The 25,776-nt window shown below is 43.4% G+C and overlaps 1 protein-coding gene across 1 annotated transcript in view; it reads left to right on the top strand.

The window, feature by feature from the left end:
• LOC311231665 (sodium channel and clathrin linker 1-like) overlaps positions 1–25,776 on the top strand; it is a gene marked incomplete at both ends in the record, with an annotated part of 128,244 nt that overhangs the window by 41,368 nt on the left and 61,100 nt on the right. Inside the window, 6 exons of the mRNA XM_084318293.1 lie at positions 5,760–5,812; positions 8,245–8,317; positions 18,048–18,103; positions 20,048–20,183; positions 20,317–20,439; positions 24,060–24,125. Coding sequence (XP_084174419.1) covers positions 5,760–5,812; positions 8,245–8,317; positions 18,048–18,103; positions 20,048–20,183; positions 20,317–20,439; positions 24,060–24,125 — 507 coding nt within the window. The remainder of the gene's footprint in view (positions 1–5,759; positions 5,813–8,244; positions 8,318–18,047; positions 18,104–20,047; positions 20,184–20,316; positions 20,440–24,059; positions 24,126–25,776) is intronic.

Raw genomic sequence — 25,776 nt, 5'->3', positions numbered from 1 at the left:
CACTTTTCCACTTCAGTCTCTTCTTGTAACTAGCTTTTTCTAATTAAAATTACCTCTTTATAAATATGATTTGTATCTTTTCTTCACTCTCAGACGGCCGGGTAAGCATTGAAATGTGTTCTGCATTTGTAACTTCACCCCATGCATTTTTGATTAATGATGTAAAATAGAATAAGTGGCTTTATCATTGCATTAAGGACTAAAGGTGGATTCTGTATAATGGGATTATCAAGTAAATCCATACAGTGATAAATACGTGAAACGGATTAGGGAAATGGACCTCATCTAATTAAAGAGAGTCCGTCCCAGTGCAAATAAAATAAAAGATTCCGCAACTTCAATCACTCGACCTAAGGTCGATGACTGACGGGGGTCGGAACGGTGCATTCGCTGTCTCTTGTCGGTCAGTGGTAACAACAACATTTTGTAGACTCGGTTGGTTCTGCATGTCAACCACTTCACAGGACGCTGTTTGAGGTGTAGATAGGCAGACCAATGAGTTATGAAGTTATCGATCTGACCTAAGAGCGAGCGTGGGCATTCAACAGCAATAAAAGAAGAAAAAAATCTGTGCGCATGCGCGCGCGTGCATGGGGCGTTTGGCCTACTGTCATAATTTATTACGACTGCACCACTGCTGATACCCACCTTCATAGTACCCTACCTCCTATAGTACATACCTTCGTAGCACCCTACCTCTGGTACCTACCTTCATAATTCCAGAGTCCAGGGAAAGTATGGTTAGGGGGCCCAGGTGGCGCTGCAGGGTCATTGAAGAAAGGAGCGAACACCTCCATCTTCAGACCTCCTGCCCCAGGAGAAAATGTGATCTTCACAGGGTCATGTGTGATAGGTAAACTGTCCCATGTTTCTCTGATCTCGTACTCCATATCTACAATACAAATGTATGATTGAGACTGTAATCCTGAAAATACAGCGTTTTACTATACAAAAATACAAAGAGCGACATAGTCTACCTACTTGATCCGCTGGGCTCCAGTGGCTTATAGCGTTGCGAGTGTTGTTGTGCTGACCCGCCTTTGTTATTAAAACAAAGTCAGCGCAAAAATACAGTACAATGACATACCATTTATTAATCTAGCAGTAACATATCACGGGATGCACTTCGTGAGGTGAACTTCCTGGTAAAGCACAAGGAACTTATTACAGTTTATAGTTGTTTCCTTGATAAAGCAAGGAGTTTAAGTGATTATATGTACAAATAAACTCTCAACGTTGCCAAAAAAACTAAATTCCTGGCCAGCTTGCGTCAGAATAATCGGCAAATCGAACTAGTAAAAACATAAACGCCAAATTATATATTTAAAAAAACGGAGCCTCCTCAGACGAGTAGGGTATATCTGCAGAGCCGCAAGCCCAACGTCTGGGCGGGGCTTCGTGGTTTGTACTCGGTTTGACGTTGGGCTTGCGGCTCTGCAGATGTCCCCTATTGCCTCAGACCGACCATAGCGGAACGTTTACACGTGTCTAGATAGCAAGGGGACCACTTTAGCGACGCACACAGCTTGGTTTTGATTGGCTGTGAATTGTTTGCTTCAAAACGGCCGGCGGATATTTGATAACAATGTGTACATTAGTTGTTGTGTTGTCGGTAGACTGACAGATACACATACAGTTCGCATACCAATTTCACACTTTATTCTGGAGTTCTGACTTGTTTTCAGTGCGCTCAGCGATTCTTTAGTTAGATGTGGGGCGTCCACGTCCAGTGTTTAGCAGAGATTGCAAAGCGTCGTTAGCTTCACTATGAATTGAAAATGGGGGACCCTGATGTAAACAAGACTAAAGTCTTTCTCTGGTCTGCATCCCCTTAACAATTGTATGTATTGAGCTGTACTGTATTGTACCCATTCTGCAATCTGTTAAATAAAGTTTTCATTAATTCATTCACTAAAGCGTTAGCTGAATAGATAACGCTTTAGCAACTGGTGGTAACGTTACACATACAAGTGGTTTCTCTTCACGTTACTATATTTAGCTCATTCTAGCCAGTTAACTGACTTGCTAGTTAATTATTTGACTGTGACGGAGTGTATATGACGGTAATGTTAAGGTAGCAGACAACATCGATGTTACAGTTTTCACGTCAGATTACAATTTATTTCTGAAAATCCGATGTAACCTGTATGTAGCTTGTGTGGTACCTACTGACGCTACTTGTCTCTTTGCTAGCTAACGTGTTTGTGTTTAGCCGAGCATGCGATGCTTTTAGACGGTGAACACCTAACGTACAATATGTGTGCTTTTGTGCAGCCTGTACCGACCGCATCATGCAAGCAGAGGGCGATCTTTTGTTTGATCAAGGTAACTGAGACCATCTCTGTAATGCATCCCTAAAGAAATATTATATAATGTCACAGTATGTAATGTGCTTGTCGTGTGTGTGTGTGTGTGTTCAGTTGCAGTCCAAAGGCTCAACTCTGCCCTCAACCAGTATCAGGATGGGCACCACCCTCAATACACACCAGCAGTACAAGTACATCTAGATGCTAGCTTTTGGAGGTCAAAGATAGTCTTTAATATAATAATTACATTGGATCATGCATTTCCAACCAAATGGATGAATGAATGAATGAATGAAAACTTTATTTAACAGATTGCAGAATGGGTACAATACAGTACGGCTCAATACACACAATTGTTAAGGGGATGCAGACCTGAGAAAGACGTTTGTCTTGTTTCCATCAGGGTCCCCCATTTTCAATTCATATAGACATTTATGACATACACAACATACATGACATTTATGGCATAGGGACATATAGGTATTTAGTACTGATACATTTGTGACATAAACGGTATTCAAATATACAGTACTGTTACCCCTAGATCCTAACAGAGTATATACATATGATGGGGAGGGGACTGTACATTAGGAGGGGGTGGGTGGGTGGGAGAGAGATATACATACGGCGGGGAGGGAATATATACATGCGGTGGGGAGGAGACTGTCTATTAGGAGGTTTGATTGATTGATTGATTGATTGATTGATTGATTGAAAAGTTTATTAACAGATTGCAGAATGGGTACAGTACAGTACAGCTCAGTACATACAATTGTTAAGGGGATGCAGACCAGAGAAAGACTTTCGTCTTGTTTACATCAGGGTCCCCCATTTTCAATTCATCATAACATATATGACATACATGACATACAGATAGACAGTACTGCTACATCTATACATTTATGACATATCAGATTTGCAAATACAGTACTGTTTGATACAAAAGTGTCCAGAAAAAGAGTGTATATACATTTGGCATAGAAACTGTACATTGGAGGAGGTTGGGTGGGTGGGTGAGGGCTGTACATTGGAGGTGGGGGGGGGGGGGGGGGGGGGGAGAGAGATCAATGTCATAAACACAGCTCAATGGCCATGGTTGACATTTAATGACAATTACCTGTGATTACTATCGCCTGTTGTTTGTCTACCGAGATGACTGCAATGATGATGTAATGGCATTCATACTATCAGATCGCAGGCATCGTGGTCAGCGAATACAGGTGATCGCAATCAAATAACAGGTGATACTCTTTAAATGACAACCATGGGCAGTGATCTATGGTTGTCAAATTGCAGCATTAGAATTCTGTGAATATTTTGTATAGCTAGCTAATGCATACTTTGCTCTTGCCTCTTACTGTATGTGATGCTCAGGTTGGGATCCCTTTGTGGGAACAGGGGCGGAAGCAATCCCAACCTGATCATGACATAAGAGCAAACTGGCCGCCATGTGACTTGACTTTAATATGGTCAATGGGTATTTGACGAAAGACACAGGCACATAAAGACAAAGGCATCCATATATGCCAGACCTGACCTTGTTCCAGGACTCTATAAAGTGTGGGGGGGGTGGGCCACATTGTGACAGGGAGAGAGGATCATGCGGTGACAACAAAGTGAGAACCACTGCACTGAGAGTATATTGAGGCTACGCTGTCATTCTGAATTTAAACACTTTACAAAAGGGATCAATAATTGGGGTCGGTTAAAGGTGAGAAACACTAAGCTTAAGAATTCATGTTATTCAAATGTCTAGATAGCCAAATCAATATCTCCAATAAATCATAACTCACTAAAGTCACAAAATACAAAAAAACGGTGATGTCATCAAGACATCACACAAGTTCCAGGAGCTGCTCCATTGGAAATTAATGGATTTAATAAATGTGTGTGGTCCCACGTAATGTTTGTTTGTTTATTTATTTTACCCAAATGAGCTCATTGTAGTCTACACTCCATCATCACAGAACAGTTACTAAAGTCTTAAGTTCCAGCGATAATTTAATTTGTTCTGGTAGAAGTGTCTGCTGAATTTGTGAATTTGTCAACTACTGTGGTAAGAGTATCAAGACATCACTGCCCAAAAGGTTTCTCAGTATCACAATCATAAACACCTTATTGTTTATCGGGTATATTCAAATATTTTTGCCTCTGCATGTGGTGCAATGACATACTAACGCTACACTAGTCTAAACCTAATAATGTGGTTGAAACATTTGACTTGGATCTGAATGTCTCCACATCAGTCGACTCTTGAGACGATTTCCCCCCTCCCCCATGCTGCTATGATGCATGAATTTCCCCAAGGGGATTAATAAAGGAATATCTTATCTTATTTCACAAAAAATGCGCAACGACGACAAGCGTTTGAACTAGCCAGCTGTATGCTTAGTTGGGCTGTCCCAATTACCATCTTTTGGGCTTTGAAGCTTCAGTGGTAATTATCAACAAATAATTAAAGCTTCATTCTTGCATGTAAGTTTGTATGCTGTGGGTAAATGAGAGCTGTGAGTTAAACGGGTTCAAGTTCATAAGATTCTCAAAATGAATGTTGATTATTATTTCCAGAAGCTGTTTCTTATGCTGACGTAGGCATGTATTTGATCATGGGTTCTGCCAGACCTTTCTCCAGCGCTAGCACATTGCTAACATGGCGTGGAGAGAGGTCTGGCTATGTGAGACTGCAAAAAAAAAATAACAACATACTAGGTTCCGCGCCTCCATTCCAATGAAACGAAAGTAAGCGGCGCCTTCCCGCCTCCATTCCAATGAAATGAAAGTAAGCGGCGCCTCGACTCCACCTCTCTACAACAAGCACGTGGAGATTATCTGTGTTGAAAACAACAAGGACATGTGCAGCAGACATGTTGACGAAGAAGCGAAGCAATGCCATTTGTTATTTAAGACTATGTCGGACAGATTTGTGTTCATTGTGCTGCTTTTTTAAAGTGTCCCGACCCATATAAAAATATGTCTTAATAAAACGTGCTTAATTAAGTCGAATTCTGCCTTTGTCTCTATCAACTACATATAAATATTTATATAATTATTTGCTTAATAGACGAAGGTTGCAACATAATTATGTAATGTCATGTTGTTGGCTGTGAGAGCAGCCCCACTGCACCCAGGCAGGGCAGCCGAGTGAAACCTTGTTGGCTGTGTCACAGTCACGAAAGGGGCTACTTAATTAATCCAATCCACTTTATTTATAGAGCACATTTAAAAACAACAAAGTTTACCAAAGTGCTGTACAAGTCCCACAACATAAGATAAAATAAAAAAAATCCGAAGCTCGGCCCCGAAGCTTCGATTGCCAAAAAAAGCTTTGAAGGTCAACTCTAATAACATGTATTGTATGAATTGTTAAATGGAATGTTATTTCCCTTTTCCCTGCTGCCACTGGAAGTCTCTGTAGGCATGTATTAATGACTCACCTTCTCCATCTCTCGTCAGGCTGAGGAGACGAGACATGAGGCGTCTCCTGCCCCCTGGCTCACAGACAGAAGGTAAAGGACCGATAACTGACAGAATAATGAACACTGGAGGAAAAGGGTTACAGATGGGCCTCTAGTGACTAGTGATGCCGGTGTGGAGTGCCTTTTTCCTGCCATGGATTCGTAGTCCATTTGTTTGTTTTCATGCTGAGAATTACATATTTTTACAAACATTAGAAGCACATCTTATTGGTAGGCATTATTCCTTTAATAAGAAATGCCTTTACCTTCATCCAAGGTAGGTTCGCTGAGCATGAATGCTCTTTTTCAGCAACGCCCTGCTTCACATTCACACAGTTCGATTCACACCTGCCGAGTACAACCAAAGTCTGACAGTGTTGGCCACTGAGCAACTCCACTGGAGCAGTTGGAGGTTAAGTGCCTTGCTCGACAGCACTTGAGTCGTTGGTAATGAGGGATGGGAGAGTTATTCAGTCACTTCCCCGCCCCAATTATTTCCAGCTGGTCCCAGGGGATCGAACTGGTGACTTTCTGGTCACAAACCCGCCTCTATAACCTTTAGGCCACCGCTGCCCAGATCTAAAGAGGTCGTTCTGCATGATTCTACGATCTTTGTTGATTTAAATAAATCTGTAAACATTTTTAAATGGTGGGTATGCATCATTTCTGTGCTGATGGAAGGGGTCTCATCCAGCACAACAGTGTCCTCATCCTCCACGGTGCTCACCCTCTGAAGTTGCTAATGTCTTTTTTATTTGGGCCTCACAGGGTTAAAAGTACCATGTGAGACCCACAGTTGCAAAATTACAAAATCACTTTTAGCCATTTAAAAAAAATAAAGTTTATTTAAAAAATGTTAAGCACATGTATAGTCAATTGGTCCTGTTGTTCAGACTCACAATGCTATTTGATAGTAAATGTGTTTATATGTCCCACCCTCTGGCCTCTGAAGTTGCTAATGTATTTTTAATTTGGGCCTCACAGGGTTAACCTCTTAAGCCCGAGATATACAGTAAAAGTGTATATTTTCAGCATTACGTTAGTTTACCAATGATTTTAATTGTTATTAGTGAAATATAAGATTATAGAAATCTAAGGGCATTGAGTCGGAAACCGGCGCATATTGACAGGAGGAAGTGGCACAGCCAAAAGTGAGTGTAGTCTTTTGAATGAAGAGACTCAGGGCTTTCGAATTTCGAAAAACTACCATACCCAGCTCACGCCAGCCTCCGTCAATCATCTGACTTCTGGATTTACTTTATTTCTCTTATTTTTTGGGATGATCTCCCACAAACCTGAACAGTATTGCCATAAAACAGAACGTAGTTAGTTTCTCTATCTTTCTGTGAACGTCTTGCAAAAAACGGTGTTGCAATACGATGAAAAATGGTGGAGAAATTTACATTATAAAAAAGATGGCAGAATTCAGTACTGTATCTACAAAACCTTCTGTTTAATCGTCTTCCCTTTATTAATTTGCTTAGATTTTTCAGGTCTGGTCAATTTTAGCACAGTGTTATTCACAGTCAAAGATAAAAATATTTTTTAAATAGAATTGATATTCTCCTTTGGTTCATTACAATTTACTCAAGCCTAGTAACAGACACACTATTTCTGACACTGATTCATAGATGTCCCTAGATTCAGATACCAAGAACATGCAAATGGACCATTTAAAAAAATTATTGTAAATGTTTATTCTACGTCCTTATGGAATGAGTGACATACAAAAAGAAAAAAAAAATATTATTATTTTATTTATTTTTTAATTTTTTTAATTTTTTATGGATGGAAGAGCCACACATTGACGGGCAAATAGCCACATGCAGCTCGCGAGCCGCGGGTTGGCCACCCCTGCACTATTTCAACACACTCTTGTGTCTCTGAATCGGTTACCTTTACATTTGCTCTGGTGTTGTCGTTAGGTTGTGGTGCTGCATTATTTTTTTTTATTTTTATCTTTTTCCCCCCTCCTTTTCCCTCCGATTTTCTCCCATCCCAATGTTAGTCGTTATGCCAATCCCCTTCCTGGTCGCTGCGCACTTACCCCCCACAGTCGGTCTGGGAGAGTGGAGGCTATCACGTGCTTCCTCCGACACACGTCTAGCCAATCAACCGCTTCTTTTCACCTGGCAGCGCGGACTCTCACTGAGAGGGTGTAACGTGTGGAAGGATCACACTACCCTCCTTAGATCCTATCCGTGCTGAGCAGGCGCCCCGACCGAACTGTAGGAGTCGCTGTTTACAACGACCCGGACCCACCCCGCCAGCTTTCCCACCCTCTAATACAGCCAATTGTATTAGTGTGAACGGCCAGCCAAGCTGGTGACAACGCCGGAGCTGTGAGCTGGATTCGAACAGGCGAATCCAGCGTCTCCGGTGTTGGTGACGAACGCAATCTCCGCTACGCCACCTGACCGCCCTGTGGTGCTGCATTATTGATCTCATATCAGTTCTGCATTTGTTCTGTATCTGTATTTCAGTCTCACGGCCCCGCTGATAGCGGAGTATGACCGACACATGGACGATATGACTGAACAGCTGCACAGATACCAGGTGAAGCAAAGGATCAGCTGGAGATACACACACACACACACACACACACACACGTCTGACAGTGATAACTAAAGTAAACATACAAATGTCACAACTCTTCCAGTACTACGGTACAGTACTATTCCATTACTACGGTACAGTAATATTCCAGTACTACGGTACAGTACTACTAGTGGGGCGACAGTGGCTCGGGAGGTAGAGCAGTCATCTAGTAATCCGGAGGTTCCTGGTTCCATTCCCACTCCTCCCCGCCATCGTGTCGAAGTGTCCTTGAGCAAGACACTTAGCCCCTAACTGCTCCCGATGAGCAGGTTGGCACCTCGCATGGTTGCCCCTGCCGTCTGTGTGTGAATGTGTTAGTGAATGGGTAAAATGTGAAGAACAAATTGTAAAGCGCTATATAAAAAAATCCACGCTTTACCACCATTTATTCCACTACTACAGTACAGTACTGGCAACATCTTCAGGAAATTTGGTCTGCAGTTTCACTGCTACGCGGATGACACCCACCTCTATTTTTCCACTAAACCTGACTCTGCACTCCTCGCCACCTCCCTTACTGAATGTTTAAAGGAAATAAATGTATGGTCACAGTCAACTACCTAAAACTAAACGGTGATAAAACCGAGGTACTCCTCATTGGTTCCAAATCTACCATAGCCAAATCCAACAGTTTTCCCCTCACCATTGACAACTCTACAGTCTTCCCTTCCCCTCAGGTTAAGAGTATTGGTGTCATCCTCGATAGCACACTGTCATTCAAATCCCACATAAATAACATCACACGGTCTGCTTACTTCCACCTACGCAACATCAATCGTCTCTGCCCCTCACTTACACCTACCAGCACCGCTACTCTTGTTCACGCCCTGGTCACATCCCGCCTGGATTACTGTAACTCCCTCCTCATTGGTCTCCCACACAAGTACCTCTATAAACTCCAACTGGTCCAAAACTCACCCGCCCGCATTATCACTAGAACTCCCTCCACCAACCACATCACTCCTGTTCTCCACCAACTTCACTGACTGCCTGTTAAGTCACACACTGACTACAAAGTATTACTACTCACTTTCAAGGCCCTCCATAACCTAGCCCCTCTTTATCTCACAGAACTTCTCCAGTCCTACATTCCCTCTCGGTCACTCAGATCCTCCTCTTCCTTCCAACTTGTCACTCCCCCTTCCTGTCTGACTACCATGGGATCCAGAGCCTTCTCCCGCTGTGCCCCCCGCCTCTGGAATTCCCTACCACAAGACATCCGTGCAATAGACTACCTCCCCACCTTTGTTTCCCATCTCAAAACACATCTGTTCATTCTGGCAAATTCACTTTCATTTTAAGTTTATTATAACTGCTCCCCTATGTAACTCTGTAATACTGTGTTTTTACTGCGTGTATTTGTATTTGTTTTTAAATGTTACTTGTCCTTTCGGACAAGTTATGTTTTTGTAGATTTCTTATTGGGTTTTTACTACCGGCAGTCCGGTAGAGAGAGAGAGGAGGAATGGGAGACAGAGCAGGGGAAGACATTCGGCAAAGAACGGCGGGTCTGGGAATCGAACCCGGGTCGGCCATGTTGCGACGCAGCGCATTACGTGGTTTGCCACTCGGGCACCCCAATTGTATTTGTTTTTAACCCTGTACCACACATTGTGTGCTCAGAAAGGCGCCTTTAAATAAAATGCATTATTATTATTATTAGTACTATTCCACTACTACGGTACAGTACTATTCCAGTACTACGGTACAGTATTATTACACTTCTATGATACAGTACTATTCCCCTACTACGGTACAGTAATATTCCAGTACTACAGTACAGTACTATTTCCTGTTTTCCAAAGCCAGGGTTTCAGATCACGCTGTGGAAAAATGACCCTTTTTAATTTGTGATATTTTATGAAAACTAGGATTGATAATGTAATTTCGATGCAGTGAACAGTGAAATCCAGACTTCCAGGGACTGGAACGATCTGCACAGCGTTGGCTGTTTCCAATCTGTAACACTTAACACTTACCCATTGGCCTAAGGCTCTCCTAAATTAGATGCGTGTTGTTATTTATAGTATCCATGGTTCTTTAAGTCCTACAAAGTCCCAAATAGGGTTATTTAATTACTTTAAGGCCCTTACAAACGTTAGCCGTAGCCGTTAAAGGAAGCCTTTATGTCCCAGAGTAGTTATCGGAGGTCTTAAAAATGTCATGCTAGGCGATTAGGCAAACTGAATACCATCTGTTGAATTGATTTAATTTTTTTAATGCGCACATTTTCTTGTGCAGCTTTTAAGTGTAATTGTCCTCCACCCTGGGAATCAGTCCGGAGGGACTATCTGTCTCTGTGTGTTCCTTCATTCGTTCGCTAGTTAGTCACACTGTAACATTGACTTTGTGCCGCTAGGGGCACTACCCTGGTCTAGGATCAGCTTTCCCTCTCCTATCCTAACCTCAACCATTAGTCTGTAGGGTAGATAACTGACCCCGGACTACACTGGTATGTACAGTGTTTGTAGAATGTGTGTCAGCCAATCAGCTTCCAGGATGGAAACAACCTGCAAAGCTAATGCTAACCGGGAGGTCTAGTTAAATTAAAACACAGATTTGGGTCGTCTAACCTAGTTTGATAGTTGGTCACTTGGTCTACCTTTCTAACAAAGTAGGGTCCATTTGATAGATTTGGTCATTTATAGCAAAACACGATTGAATGGAAAAAGGAAATGGCACTTGAGGTGAAATGGAACAGTCAATCAAGCGTGCTCTGACACCCCCCACCCCCCAATCCAAATAAATGGTCTGAGCTAGATGAGCTTTTGAGTTTTTGAATCATTTCACATTTGCTTAATAACACATTTTTCTGTTGTGTGACAAACTCGCAAACACATATTTATTATTGATGTACCCGGACTTAACACTTTCAATGCCCAAAACGTGATAAGACATTTTATCAGCCCAATGCCTGAATGCCCACAACGACAATTATCGTTTTATTTTTTTATTAGCGATCTGAATTCATATTTCATCAACCGAGTCTCCCGTTGGTATGCAGCCCCTGTAGGAGCTCAGATGTGAAAAAACTGCCCCTATCGTCTCCCAGATGGCAATGCACCCTTTTGGAATGGACTCAATGAAAATGGATGAGAAAAGAAAAATCCGGAATCCACATTTTACTTCTCAGGCATGTAACCCGAGCCGATCGGATTCATTGTGGAGCCTCAGAACAGCGTGGAATACATATGTACAGTATGTAGCGTTGGATCAATAAAAGCGATCGATTTTTGGAATGGCGATCAGGAATTGGAATGATATTTTTGGAGAACATCTGATCTGAAGTGTAACGGCCAAAATGGATTTAATGTGCAGTGGATTTATGTGACCAGGGGGTGGCGCTTCTTTTATTTAAGCGTCAGGTACACCTGTATGAGGAGGAGTTTTGACCCGGAAAGGGCAATGGTTTTTGACCGCACGCACGAACACGCCACAGGGCGAAATGTTTGTAGGCAATTAGATATTGTATTCATTATTATTTTATCAGTTTAAGGAACAAAAGCGAAGATATTCTGTTTGCACGGTGAAGCAAATAAATATAATTTTCCAAGTAAAGCTGCCTGCATTGTATCATTGGGACAAGGACGGCGCGTCAGCCAAGTCCATCTACGGGATCAAATAGCTCAGTAGCTCCGTATAAGACGGGAGCTCCTTTAATATTAGTCAAAAAACACGCACCAGTTGGACTCTCGTTTTGAGACTGGGGAAGATTCGCTGCGTTTGGGACGTTGGAGAATCGCCGCCAGAGAAAGACGAGGAGCTGCTGTTGTCGTTGTGGAGGAAGAGGATTCCACTGTGTTTTGCTGCTGCATCGGGGAGCTGCCGTTCGTGGACGAGGAACACACCGGTGCTGACCCGAAGTTTGGCTGAGGAACAGTACTGGACCGCGAGTACTGGTCCGCGAGCGACAGCATGGTACCCAACGCAAGGAGGTATGTTTATAGCGCTATATAAACGCATGGCCATGTAAATTGTGCCAGCACATAACTTGAGGTTGAGCATAAATCCATGGTTGCTGAAGTGGAATAACACTTGACTTTTACACACTGACCTTTTTGTATTGACTTTGTTGCGCGACTCGCCAGCCATCTCGTTTTAACTCACTGACTATCTAATAACATGGAGACGCGCAAACCGCCGTCAAGCGTTTCCATGGAGACCGCAGTGCGCTCCGCTGCTAGTCGTTAAAATGACTGCCAAGGCTGTTGCAGAACATTGTGGCAAATTGGAAGCCAGCAGAAAACGTACATTTAACATGGCAGCCAAGATAAAAGATGCAATTCTTGGTTTCATGTTAAATAATGAGAGGGCAAAAGTAGAGAATGCTCTTACAGATTTGAGTCAGGTGTGTTATGAGGCGAAATGCATACATGACAATCTGTTGGGTTATACGTTACATGATGAAAAAGAAAAACAAGACATCTGGTTTAAAGCAAAAATGTTGTCAAACAATGAGTGTATGTCAAATGCAAAACTGTGGGTTTCAAATATTGAAGGTATAACGAATGTACATGATGAAATTGATGGTAAAACAACTGAAGGTGATTTGCATTATAATGATGATGGTATTGCTCCAAATGACAGTGTGTCAAACATTGTGAGCAAATATTCAAAAACAAGTAGCAGGTCATCTGCCAGGATTTTAGCTGAAGTCGATAGAGCTGCACTTCTCGCTTGTGCTGAATCTCTAAAAGAAAAACATGCTTTGGAGGAGCAGGAACTACAGTTGAAGAGAAAAAAGGAACAACTGGAGGTGGACACTGAATTGGCTGCAACCACTGCAAGGTTGGCTGTGTTGCACTCCTCTGAAAGTAAACATTCATCGCGTGCACCTTCAAATGGAATGAATTCCTATTTTGAAACGGAACACCACAAGGTCTTAAATCCTGTTGCAAGAGAATATCAACCTGGGACATTAACACAACGAAGTAAATTGACACAATTGTCAATACCACCAAACAAGCCTGTGGATATGAGACCAAAGGAACGTGGGCAATGGCATAGCACTGCTACTAACCGCCAATATAACCACAACCACAAGGAACAGGAAAGCAGAATGGGAACAACTGATAATGTTCAAATCAATTCAAACCAACCTGCAAACATGCTTACCATCATGGAGAGGCAAAATGAAATAACTGCTGCTCTGGTGCAGCAACAGCATTCCAGGTCTCTGCCACCATGAAATATCCCAACCTTTGAAGGTGACCCTCTCCAATATAGAACATTCATCAAAGCATTTGAACAAGGAGTGGAGGAAAAGGCAACAGAAGCTGATGCTTTGTATTATCTGGAGCAGTTCACAAGAGGACAGCCACAAGAATTGGTGCGTAGCTGCCAGCATATGGCTCCTGGGCGTGGTTACGCAGTGGCAAAGGGTCTTCTTAAAGAACACTTTGGAAATCAGTACAAAATAGGAAATGCCTACATGCAAAAGGCCTTGGCATGGCAAACAATATAATCGGAGGATGTCAAGGCACTTCAAGCCTACTCCTTATTCTTGCGTGGCTGCTGCAATGCAATGGAGGAGCTTCAGTACATGCAGGAGTTGGACATGCCTGTCAACATGAGGGCCATAATATCAAAATTGCCATTCAAGATGAGGGAGCAATGGAGGAGTACGGCTCATGGCATCATGGAAAATACCCAGGAAAGAGCTCACTTCGAGGATATGATCAAGTTTGTGGAGCGACGCGTCAGTATTCTTTCTGACCCTCTGTTTGGTGACATACAGAATCCAAATTCTGGTGTGGTTGGCACAACATCTCTCACCAGGTTTGAATCATATCCCAACAGAGTGAAAAGAAACATTGTCGCCACCACGGTAACATCTATGGATATATCTGAGAGAGCCAAGGAGCTGACATCACCAACACCAGGTACAGTGAATGCTAGGAGAGCTGGATGCCTTTGCTGTGCTCGCAGTCACTCGTTGGAGGAGTGCAAACAACTGCAGGAGAAGAGGCACAAGGAGAAAATGTACTTTCTGAGGGAAAAGGGAGTTTGCTTTGCATGCTTATGTGTTGGTCACATAAGCAGAGATTGCGAAAGGCGCTTGATATGCAAAGTTTGTGGTCAAACTCACCCCACCCTGCTTCACATCAAAAGGCAACCATCTTCACCAGAACAGTTAAAGGAACCATCCAATAATCAACCAACTTCACTGCAAACATGTGGACATACAGGGGCCGATAAGGACCGGTGTGTGTTATCCATTCTCCCTGTAAATGTGAAAGCAGAAAACGGAAACATTGTACAAACCTACGCCTTCTTAGACCCTGGTAGCTCAGCCACATTCTGCTCTGAACATCTAATGCAGAGGCTCAATATCACAGGCAGAAGAACCACCTTCCTGCTGAGCACCATGGGGCAAGAGACAGTTGTTCCAGCTTACTCCTTGACTGGGTTGGAGGTAGCTGATTTGGACGGCAATGACTTTCATGTTCTTCCGGAAGTTCTCACACAGAAGAAAATGCCAGTCACGGCTGAGAACATGGTGACACCTGAAGAACTGTCGAAATGGTCATATTTGTCCAACGTACACATCCCACGCCTAAAAGAAAATGTCGACCTGTTGATTGGAACCAACACTCCCAAGATATTGGAACCTTGGGAGGTCATCAACAGTCACGGGAATGGCCCGTATGCTATAAGGACAGTGCTGGGATGGGTCGTTAATGGTCCACTGAATGGAAACAGTGGTGTTGTGGAGTCAGAGTTTCCCTCTGCTACAGTGAACAGGATCTCGGTGTGCAGACGGGAAGAAATGCTGGCCAATCACGACAAACACGACTTCAAAGAAGTAGCTGTGAAGGAGAAGGAAGTGTCCAGAGAAGACCTAAGCCATCTGGAACTATTTGAAAGTTCAGCAGTGCTTCAGGAGGAGAGGTACTGCTTGAAATGACCTTTTAACAACAAGGAGGTCTGTCTGCCCAACAATGTGGGAGTGACTAGGCTGGATACAGCGTTTGAAGATGGACTCTTGAGAGTTGTAGGAAGATTGAGCAGAGGATCAACACCAGAGGAAGCTAAACCTCCACTCATTCTCTCCAAGGACCAGCATGTTTCAATGCTCATTCTCAAGCATGTACACCAGAATCGGAGACATGGTGGAAGGACTCACACAATGTCCAAAGTGAGGAAGAAATGTTGGATCACCAACGCCCATGCAGCTGAGAAGATCATCGCTGAATGCAGCTTTTGCAAACACTACAGTGACAGTGCAGTGGAGCAAAAGATGGCAGATCTTCCAGCAGACAGAATCCTTCCTGACCTACCAGCTTTTACTACCAACACAGGGGTAGATGAAGGAAGAGGAAACGGGAAAGGAGGAGGAACAGGAAGCCGAATAACCAGGAAAGGAGGAGGAGCCAGGAGTGCTAACTCGCTTCAGAGAGGAACCGGTGGAATTCATGGGTGACATTCAAGCCATGTTCCACCAGGTGAAGGTCGCTGAGGAAGGCAGTGATTTTCTGTGCTTTCTCTGGGACAAGAGTAAAATGAGTTTGGCAGCTGGAGATATTGTAGTCGTCATGGACTCTTCAGCTCCTCGTGGGTCCTGGCCACTTGGCAGGGTTCTGGAGGTCTTTCCAGACAAACAAGGTCTGGTGCGTTCTGGGAAATTGCAGACTAAAAGTAGCACCATTGTAAGGCCGGTGACAACTGTGTTTGGTTCATGGAATGTAGATGCACTTAATCCATAACATGTTTTGGCTCTTATTTGTTTTGTTTATTTATTTTTGAATTGTTATGTCTGCCTGCCTTAACAATTAGGGGCCGGTGTGTAACGGCCAAAATGCATTTAATGTGCAGTGGATTTATGTGACCAGGGGGTGGCGCTTCTTTTATTTAAGCGTCAGGTACACCTGTATGAGGAGGAGTTTTGACCCGGAAAGGGCAATGGTTTTTGACCGCACGCACGAACACGCCACAGGGCGAAATGTTTGTAGGCAATTAGATATTGTATTCATCATTATTTAATCAGTTTAAGGAACAAAAGCGAAGATATTCTGTTTGCATGGTGAAGCAAATAAATATCATTTTCCAAGTAAAGCTGCCTGCATTGTATCATTGGGACAAGGACTGTTTGGTATTAGATCAGACAAATAGAACGGTGCATCAGCCAAGTCCATCTACGGGATCAAATTGCTCAGTAGCTCCGTATAAGACGGGAGCTCCTTTAATATGAGGTAAGGAATCTATTTTACAAGTCTTGGGATAATCAGAGTTGTATTCGCTGAGATCTCAGCGTTCACCCTGTGTGTGTGTGTGGGCGATCGCTTTGAGGAAATCAGAGAATCGATTTGAGGAAATCAGAGAATCGATTTTTCAGACATATACTATCGATAATCTAGCGTTTATTTGAAAACTATTCATAAATAGGCCGAAAAATGACAATGTTTTTGTGTATTCTAGAATATTCCAGAAAAGCGAGATTATCATGGAATATTTATACTTTCATTGAAAACGAGGGCTTTTCAAAATGCTATAAAACGAAAATGAACCGATAAAAAAACAATCCGCTTCGACACTGTTTACTGGAAAACGAGTCATTGATAAGCGACGGGCAGATTAGACACATAGCCATAATTTAAAACATAGATTAGGTGTTATTAACGCTAACATTGAAGTGGATGGTGGGCATTCAAGCCGTAAATCAAGATTAAGCTTGGGCTCTCAAAGTGTTAAGTCACTGACTGACCCAAGGGGGGGAACTACATCACACATGTTTGCTTGTTAACACATTCAGAGCCACGCCCCTTTGACCATAATAGGGCTACCGTGCCAATAAGGAAGTCAATGGGAGGTCGGGGAAATTTGCGAAGGCTTAAACTATATCTTAAATTATGGCTATGGGTCTAAAACACCCGTCGCTTATCAATGACTTGCTTGCAGTCAACATGTACGAAACGGATTGTGTTTTCATTGGTACATTTACGAGTATAGTTTTGGAGAGTTCTAGTAATTCCAGAGAAATTCCGCGATAATAGCTCTTTAGTGGAATACACAAAACACGTTGTCATTTTTCGGCTGATTTATGAATCGTTTTCAAATAAATGCTAGATTATCGATAGTATATCTGTACTTATGCACGCTAGAGAAGCGGGCTGAAAAATAGATTATCCATGCCATGCTTAGCGCTAACGTTACGCACACACACACGCACGTTGTGATCGCTGTGAAAAAACCTCAGATTAACCCAAAACTGGTAACATCATTACCTCACAGATGTTTTGCAAAAAGATTAATCCAATTCCTGATCGCCATTCCAAATATTGATCGCGTTTATTGATCCAACGTTATAGTCCAAAACACATAATCGAAAGCTGCTCCCAGCCTCCCAAGTGAATGTGGTAACAGATACTGCTTGCCAGAGAAGGGAAAACCCCGGACCGGACTTTTTTTCTGATGCACATGCCCACCCAATCCAATCCAATGATGTGCAATACGATCCGGGAGACGATAGGCGGCGGTATTTGCTCTTTTTGAGCTCAGACCCATTCCCAATGATAACATCAGGCTGGATGGATGAAAAATTTATGGATATTGCTAATAAAAGAAATGTTTCTTTTCGTTTTTTCTCTGGTCTTGGCACTCAACGCATGGCGAGTTAAGCCGACTAATTTCGTCGTTGGCACTCAATGTGTTAATGACTGAATCACTCTTTACCCGTGCCAATCAACAGGTGCAGATGACGGATGTCAAAGTGAAGCTGGAAAGAGTTGTCAAGGAGAATGAAAGGTAGGAGGAACGTGTGGACACAGTGAGCACCGAACAGGAGACATAACTAAGGTCGGGGGTCAAGGACTACAGCCCCCTCAGCATCGACGGGGCACCAGTTGAGAGAGTGAACAGTTTCAAGTACCTCGGAGCCCACATATCCGAGGACTTGACATGGACCACACACATTGACAGTGTTGTGAAGAAGGCACGACAACGCCTCTACTTCCTCAGGCGCCTAAGGAAGTTCCAAGTCAGTCAGAAGATCCTTAGGAACTTCTACTCATGTACAATAGAGAGCATCCTGACCGGCAACATCACCTCCTGGTTTGGGAATAGCACTGCACAAGACCGTAGCAGACTACAAAGAGTGACACGTTCAGCCGAACGCACAATTAGAGGGGGGCTTCCCACCCTCCAGAACATTTACAACAAGCGGTGCAAGGGGAAGGCTAAGAGAATTATTAAGGACTCGAGCCACCCGAACAACTGCCTCTTTGAACTGCTGCCGTCAGGCAAGCGATACCGGAGTCTTATGGCGAGCACAGAAAGACTCAGAAGGAGCTTCTATCCCCAGGCCATCAGGCTGCTAAACGAACAATAATCGCTAAACGAACAATAATCACTATGCAACAACCATCAAATGCACACAGCACACACACCCACACACACACACTCACTCAAACAAACAACACACTGCAGCACCCACTCTCCACACTTTAGATCACACAAACACACTTACACTTTATATTTATTGATAAAGGATTTGCACTACAACTCGTACACCTACTGTGAATTGTACCTAAACTGCACCTCGTCCATTTATGCCTTGCACTATATAGTATTGTATATTAGTACACTGCACAGTATTGTATATTGTATGGTAACTACGTCTACGAACATTGTACATATGTCTAAACTGAACACTGTGACCTCTTTTTTTTTTTCTTCTAATTTTTACTATGTTTTTATTTCATACTTATCTTGTCATGCACAGTCTCTGGAGCGCAACAGTAAGAAGCATTTTGTACAAAAGTATTCTGTACTTCTGTATGACAACTATTAAAGAAACTTGAAACTTGAAACTTGAACTTAAACATCTGTCTAAATAACCACAGACCATAGAGATGCCTTCATTAGCTTCCTACCTCATGTCACTAATAAAGACTGACATAATCTGCATGGGTTGTTGTTGCTGTGCCTCTACACAAATTATCTGTGGGTGCCCAGTCATTCATTATGTATCCAGTCCTGCTGTTGTAGAAGTCCAACCCAGATACATGTCACCGTACGCCAGTCATTATGTCACATGTAACGCTATGCTGCGTCTGTCTGTGTTTTATTCGTGGAAGCTTCTAAGCTGCATGCCATCATGTTTAAACAAGAGGGCGCGTGTATACATGCGTGTGCTCATGGACTGTAATCCCTCTCTCCCTCCCTCCCATCTTTCTTTCCCCTTCTCATCCTCCCTTTATCTTGCTTCCCTCCCTCCCTCTCTCGCTCCCCTTTTCTTCCTCCATCCCCCCTCTTTCCCTCCCCTTCTCCCCTTCCCTCATCCCTCCCATCTCTCCCCTTTCCTCCCTTTCTTTCCCCTTCTCTCCCTCCATTCCTCTCTCCCCTCTCTTTCCTTCCCCATATCTACCTCCCCCCTTCTCCTCCCTCCCCTCTCCCCCTCTCCTCTCCCCCTCCTCGCTCGCTCCCCTTCCTCCCCTCTCCCCCTCTCCTCGCTCCCTTCCCTCCCCTCTCCCCCTCTTCTCGCTCCCTCCCCTTCCCCCCCCTCTCCCCCTCTCCTCGCTCCCTGCCCTCCCCTCTCCTCGCTCCCTGCCCTTCCCTCCCCTCTCCCCCTCTCCTCGCTCCCTGCCCTTCCCTCCCATCTCCCCCTCTCCTCGCTCCCTGCCCTTCCCTCTCCTCTCCTCGCTCCCTGCCCTTCCCTCCCCTCTCCCCCTCTCCTCGCCCCCTGCCCAGGCTACATGCAGAGCTGAAGGAGTCAGTGGAGAGGCAGCTGGAGGCGCTGCCAGTAGCTAGTGGAGGGGAGGGAAACATGCTGGATGAGGAGGGAGTCATCCGGAACCTTCAGGAACAGATCCAGCTCTCTGGACAGGTGGAGACCTCATACACACACACAGCCCAGTATATTTTGTCACTCTCTAGAAACGTGTAGGCCTACAGGATGTATACTACATGACTATATGCTATGTTTTCTTCGCACAATATTTGTACGCTTGCGTATCTAGGAGCGAGAGCAGGCCATGGAGATGTGGCAGACAGCATCCCAGGAGTTGGGCCAGCTCCAGCAGCATTACCAGAGAGCAGTCTCTGACGGACGGCTTCATGTTGCCCAGCGACAGCAGTTTCAGGTACCACCTCCCACACAAGTCACACAGATGTCCACCCTCTGGCACGTAGGGGCCTCTTATTGACCACTAGATGGAGCCAGTGTCCTATAAATGAATATGACTGGGCAGTGGTAACAAGCAGTTATTGGTATTAAATGAAATCATTGGGTAATAGTTACGAGCAGTTATTTGTATTAATCTATATGATTGGGTAGTAGCTACAAGCAGTTATGTTTTATTAATCCATTATGATTGGGTAGTACCGGTAAGGCTGGCTTTAATCTTTTTAATTTAAAATTTTTTGTATCTTCCTATGAATAATCTATTCATAAAACCTGACATTGATCGGGGTTCCCAAACTACGGCCCGCCTCCACATTTGGCCCGGCCCCCTAGAGCACTGGAGCTCTAAATAATGTGTTTTTCTTTTTTTTTTTATTATTACGATGACAACATCCCCATTGTCTGTGCTGAATGTTTGTTAGTGTTTGATATTTTTTGTTGGTTTTTAGTACTTTTAAACATCCATTTTTAGTAAGTAGTAGTTTTCATTTGATCCTATAATTTTCTCATTCACCGATTTGTGGACATTTTTTTTTAGTGTCCTGAAAGGCACCTTATAAATAAAATGCATTGTTATTATTATCATCCAGGAGGGAAAAGACACTTTGGATAGTAGGGACTGCATCTCTGCCTGTCCTGGCCAGGAAACACTTTGCAACTGTGATCTCCTCTGGCAGTAGTTGGATACATTTGGCCCGGCCCCCCTGAACAATACCAGAGACACATTATGATTTTTTTTCAGTCTGGCCACGTGAATCCTAGACTCGCCAATGTCAAATAGAACGGAATAATGGTGAAAAGGTTAGGTAAGAGAACAAATGTATTCAGAATGCAGGGTATTTAACCTGCAGTGGTCAAACGATTATTTTTTTGTTCAATGCAAAGAAAAGGCTGTTTGTCTCATCTGTCAAGAGGCGGTGGCGGTATTCAAAGAATACAATCTGCGCCGACACTATGAATCCCGTCACAAAGACAAGTATGATAGCTTGCAAGGCCAAATGCGGGCAGACAAACTCTCAAAGCTAAAAAGTGGAATGTTAGCTCAGCAGAATACATTTGTACGCCAAGCTCAGCTGAACCAGTCATCCGTACAAGCCTACTGGAACCTACAAAAGGATTATAAGAACTTTGAGAGACTGCTCATATGAGTCATTTAAGTAAGAGATTCTGCTCTGACAACTAAGCTGAACTTTTACCTGTTAAGATTGTGCACGGCACAACAGAAAGTTAATGTTCAATGGACTTTTTTTCTGTGAAGAACCCAGAGAGGGTTATTTGGTTATTATTTATTTCATTAATAGTGTTATTATTTATGTCCTGACTTTTTTTTTGTGGCTTTCTGGAAAACAATAAATGTTTACGTTTAGGCACCCCTGCGATCGTCACACTTTTTCTGTTACAAACTGACCCCGGCCCCCATCAGAGAAGGGAAAAGTTATGTGGCCCTCACAGGAAAAAGTTTGGGGACCCCTGATTTAATATATGCCTTTTCTTGTGGATGCGTGAAGCTAGTCAACCTCAGTGGAATCAAACCAAAACAGACGGCGGCAGCTGCTCCACTGAAGGCACCTCCTCCAAGACTAAAGGCAGCTGCTCCACTGAAGGCACCTCCTCCTAGACTAAAGGCAGCTGCTCCACTGAAGGCACCTCCTCCAAGACTAAAGGCAGCTGCTCCACTGAAGGCACCTCCTCCAAGACTAAAGGCAGCTGCTCCACTGAAGGCACCTCCTCCCAGACTAAAGGCAGCTGCTCTACTGAAGGCACCTCCTCCAAGACTAAAGGCAGCTGCTCCACTGAAGGCACCTCCTCCAAGACTAAAGGCAGCTGCTCCACTGAAGGCACCTTCTCCAAGACTAAAGGCAGCTGCTCCACTGAAGGCACCTTCTCCAAGACTAAAGGCAGCTGCTCCACTGAAGGCACCTTCTCCAAGACTAAAGGCAGCTGCTCCACTGAAGGCACCTTCTCCAAGACTAAAGGCAGCTGCTCCACTGAAGGCACCTCCTCCAAGACTAAAGGCAGCTCCTCCAAGACTAAAGGCAGCTGCTCCACTGAAGGCACCTTCTTCAAGACTAAAGGCAGCTGCTCCACTGAAGGCACCTCCTCCAAGACTAAAGGCAACTCCTCCACTGAAGGCACCTCCTCCAAGACTAAAGGCAGCTGCTCCACTGAAGGCACCTCCTCCAAGACTAAAGGCAGCTGCTCCACTGAAGGCACCTCCTCCAAGACTAAAGGCAGATGTCTGGTTGCGTTTCGGATTTAAAAACTATGAAGACAACCAACTGGAGAAGATATTTGCTTTGAAGTTACCATCCACTTCTCCTTGTGCCACAAAGTAACTTAAGTCTGTCGCAACTTTCATTTGCAAGGATGTACGCCCCCGTACAGCGCTGCTGAACATTATGGCTTCCGAAGCCTCTATACTAGAACCACACTGCCGACATGCAAACATTTGAGTGAGGTGGCGAATCCCAACCCTGTATGTAGGGATGCTCCGATATTGGTATCGGTATCGGCCGCCGATATCAGTAAAATAGCTGGATTGGGTCGGATTATTATTATTATTATTATTTTTAATTTTTTTTTATAAATAAAATAAGATAACCATTCAGTACATTTATATCTATGTGTTAATTTCTTACATTTAGTTTCACTAAGTTAGGAAAGTAATGTTTTAAGTCAAGCCTGATGTTGCCTTGCACAAAAGAATGATCCCTGTCTCTTCCACACAGTGACAGTGAGGCATACAGTTTATTAATTGAATGAATGAAGTTTATTTTCTGTCTTTGTTTACAACAAATCAAAAACACACTTGTGATCCTTTACAATTCTTAAAAACAAAATATATTTTAATATATGAAAAAATAAAAAAAAACGTGGATACATTTTTTATTTTTTTAACTTTTTTGGAGAAAGAAAATTGGACAATGGGTATCGGATCGGTATCGGCCGATACCCAAACCCAGGAATCGGTATCGGGACTGAAAAAGTCGGATCGGTGCATCCCTACCTGTATGCAGATGATGTGAAACGCAACGTTGCAACTTCACCAGATGGGTAATCGAGCTGAACTGCTGTCTGAGGTGATACCAAGAGTGGGAGTTTACAAAGTCCTAATGGGCAATGCTGCGAATATGGTCCGTGCTGCGGAATTGACACAGCGCTGTTCCAACTCTATCCGTCATTGTGCCTCTGAACGCACACAGCTGCTGGAGGAGATGAGCAGCGTCCCCCACGACTCCACAGTGATTAAGGACCTCAACGACTTGAATTCAAGGCATGCTTACTATAATGTGTGTATGTTGTGTGTGTGATAGCCTTGAGTTATAATGGGCAGAAACAAATACATTGATCTTTGTTTATAAAATACAAGACAATCCAATGGGTTTCTAGCAACGGCTAATATCTAACCCCTGTTCCTTATGCAATTTACAGCATTCGTTTTCTGATAATCGCTTTCATATCCAAACATAATTGGAATTTTAACCGAACGGGGACCTTGTGAATGTGAAAATCAGTGGCAATACCAGCCCTAGTGACCAGGAGTTATTTCTGTTAATTGTCCATTCTTTCCCATCACAGGATCAGCTAATTCAGTTGCAGCAGCATGCTCAGAAACACCAAGTGGCCAATCAGAAACTGGAATCAGTAAGTGACGGCCAATTAAAAGCTCCTTAAATGATTGCCCCCTGATTAATTATGCGATCTATGTGTTACTTGCTCCGAAAATTAATCCTCCTCTAATAATTCAATTGGATCTCCATGATCCACAGTTTCTAAATCAGTCTGCTAACCTGGGCCCTGTTTCATGTACGTGGTTCAACTAAGTCGATCAAGATGTCCATTATCCAGCTTCAGTTAACCCGATGTTCGAAGCCGGGATTTTCCTGTTTCACAAAGGTGGATTCAGTCTCGTTAACTCAAGCCAGACTTGCGAGTCAGGCTAAATGCGCGCGGCCGTTTTAGGTGAAAAGCCAGCACGTATCGATGGCAGAGACCCTGATTCTCAACGGCATTGATTGATTAATTGATTTAAGACTTTATTGACAGATTGCAATACGGCTCAATCGCCTCGCCGACAAGTTAAATGCGTTATCTATAGGCTAATTCTAAGTCCCTCATTACCTCAATCAATCAGATTATATTTCTTTAAACTTGCCTGCTGGATTGAATAATCAAATGAGATCTTGCTAGCGACAATAATAAGTTAACTGTTATACAGAATTACGATACGGCCCTCTTGCCCATTGATTGATGTATAGTCAATCTTTAACTTATCTCCAATGTGGTCTAACGGGTTGTTCTTTTGACTTTCACACACGTTGAGAGCTATATAAAGAATGACATCCTCAATGCATGTAGATTTATAATATTTTAACTTAAAACCAGGCTACTTTGGCGTATAATCATTAATATTATATTCAAAAAAATCATATTGGAAACACCGGGATTTGAACCCAGGTCGCAAGGTTGGCAGGCTTGAGCACTACCGCTGGGCCACTGTGCCAGATGCGATAAATTCATTGTTTATACATTAATGAACGAGAGACCCGTGTTTAGAATATTCCTTATTTTGAATGAAGTTTTATTTCTTTATCCTCATTCATTCATGTGACGTCAACGGCTCATTCAATTTCTCAAATCCGTCAAACAGCGCATCTCATCAGACATCTTAATCCGAGTTACAATTAAAATAACCACATTTTTGTGTACATCGCACGAGCGAGCGCCACCGTCGCCACGGTATATATAACGTGCATTATTTAGGACAAAGTGAATTTAATATCAGCATTTTGGGTCTATTTTACATTTCAAAAGCCCCCTCTGGAAGAATGGAGCACAAAAACGTAATTCAGAATGGTATAATGCAGATCGTAGACTGTGGGAATAGTTTCAGGAAACAAGCTGTCACTTCTTTGCGGGGGCGTGGCTCTGCGTGATCGGGCTAACTTGAACTTGAACTCTGCTTTCGAGCAGGCTCAAACTTTTGGATCTGTTGGCATGGTGATCTGGAAAATCCACGTACATGAAACCGGAAAGTCCGGCTAACCCAGTTATCCAGCTAAAGTTATCCGGCTAACTCAGTTATCCAGGTACATGGAACGGGGCCCAGGGCTGTCCTGTATAATGATCTGCTGGCACACAGGTTAATCCTTTAGTTAACTTAGCTTCTCCGCTAGTCTCTCTCTTGCACTAGGAGGAAGGAGGGGGGGGGGGGGGCACGTTTACCTGCCTCTCTCTCGCTTTCTCTATTTCTCTCTCTCTCTCACACACACACACACACACACACACACACACA

The sequence above is a fragment of the Notolepis coatsorum genome, assembly GCF_963971535.1.
Source record: "Notolepis coatsorum genome assembly, chromosome: 7".
Lineage (NCBI taxonomy): Eukaryota > Metazoa > Chordata > Actinopteri > Aulopiformes > Paralepididae > Notolepis > Notolepis coatsorum.
Note: the sequence above shows the minus strand (reverse complement) of the source record. Positions and strands in the feature narration are given on the sequence as shown.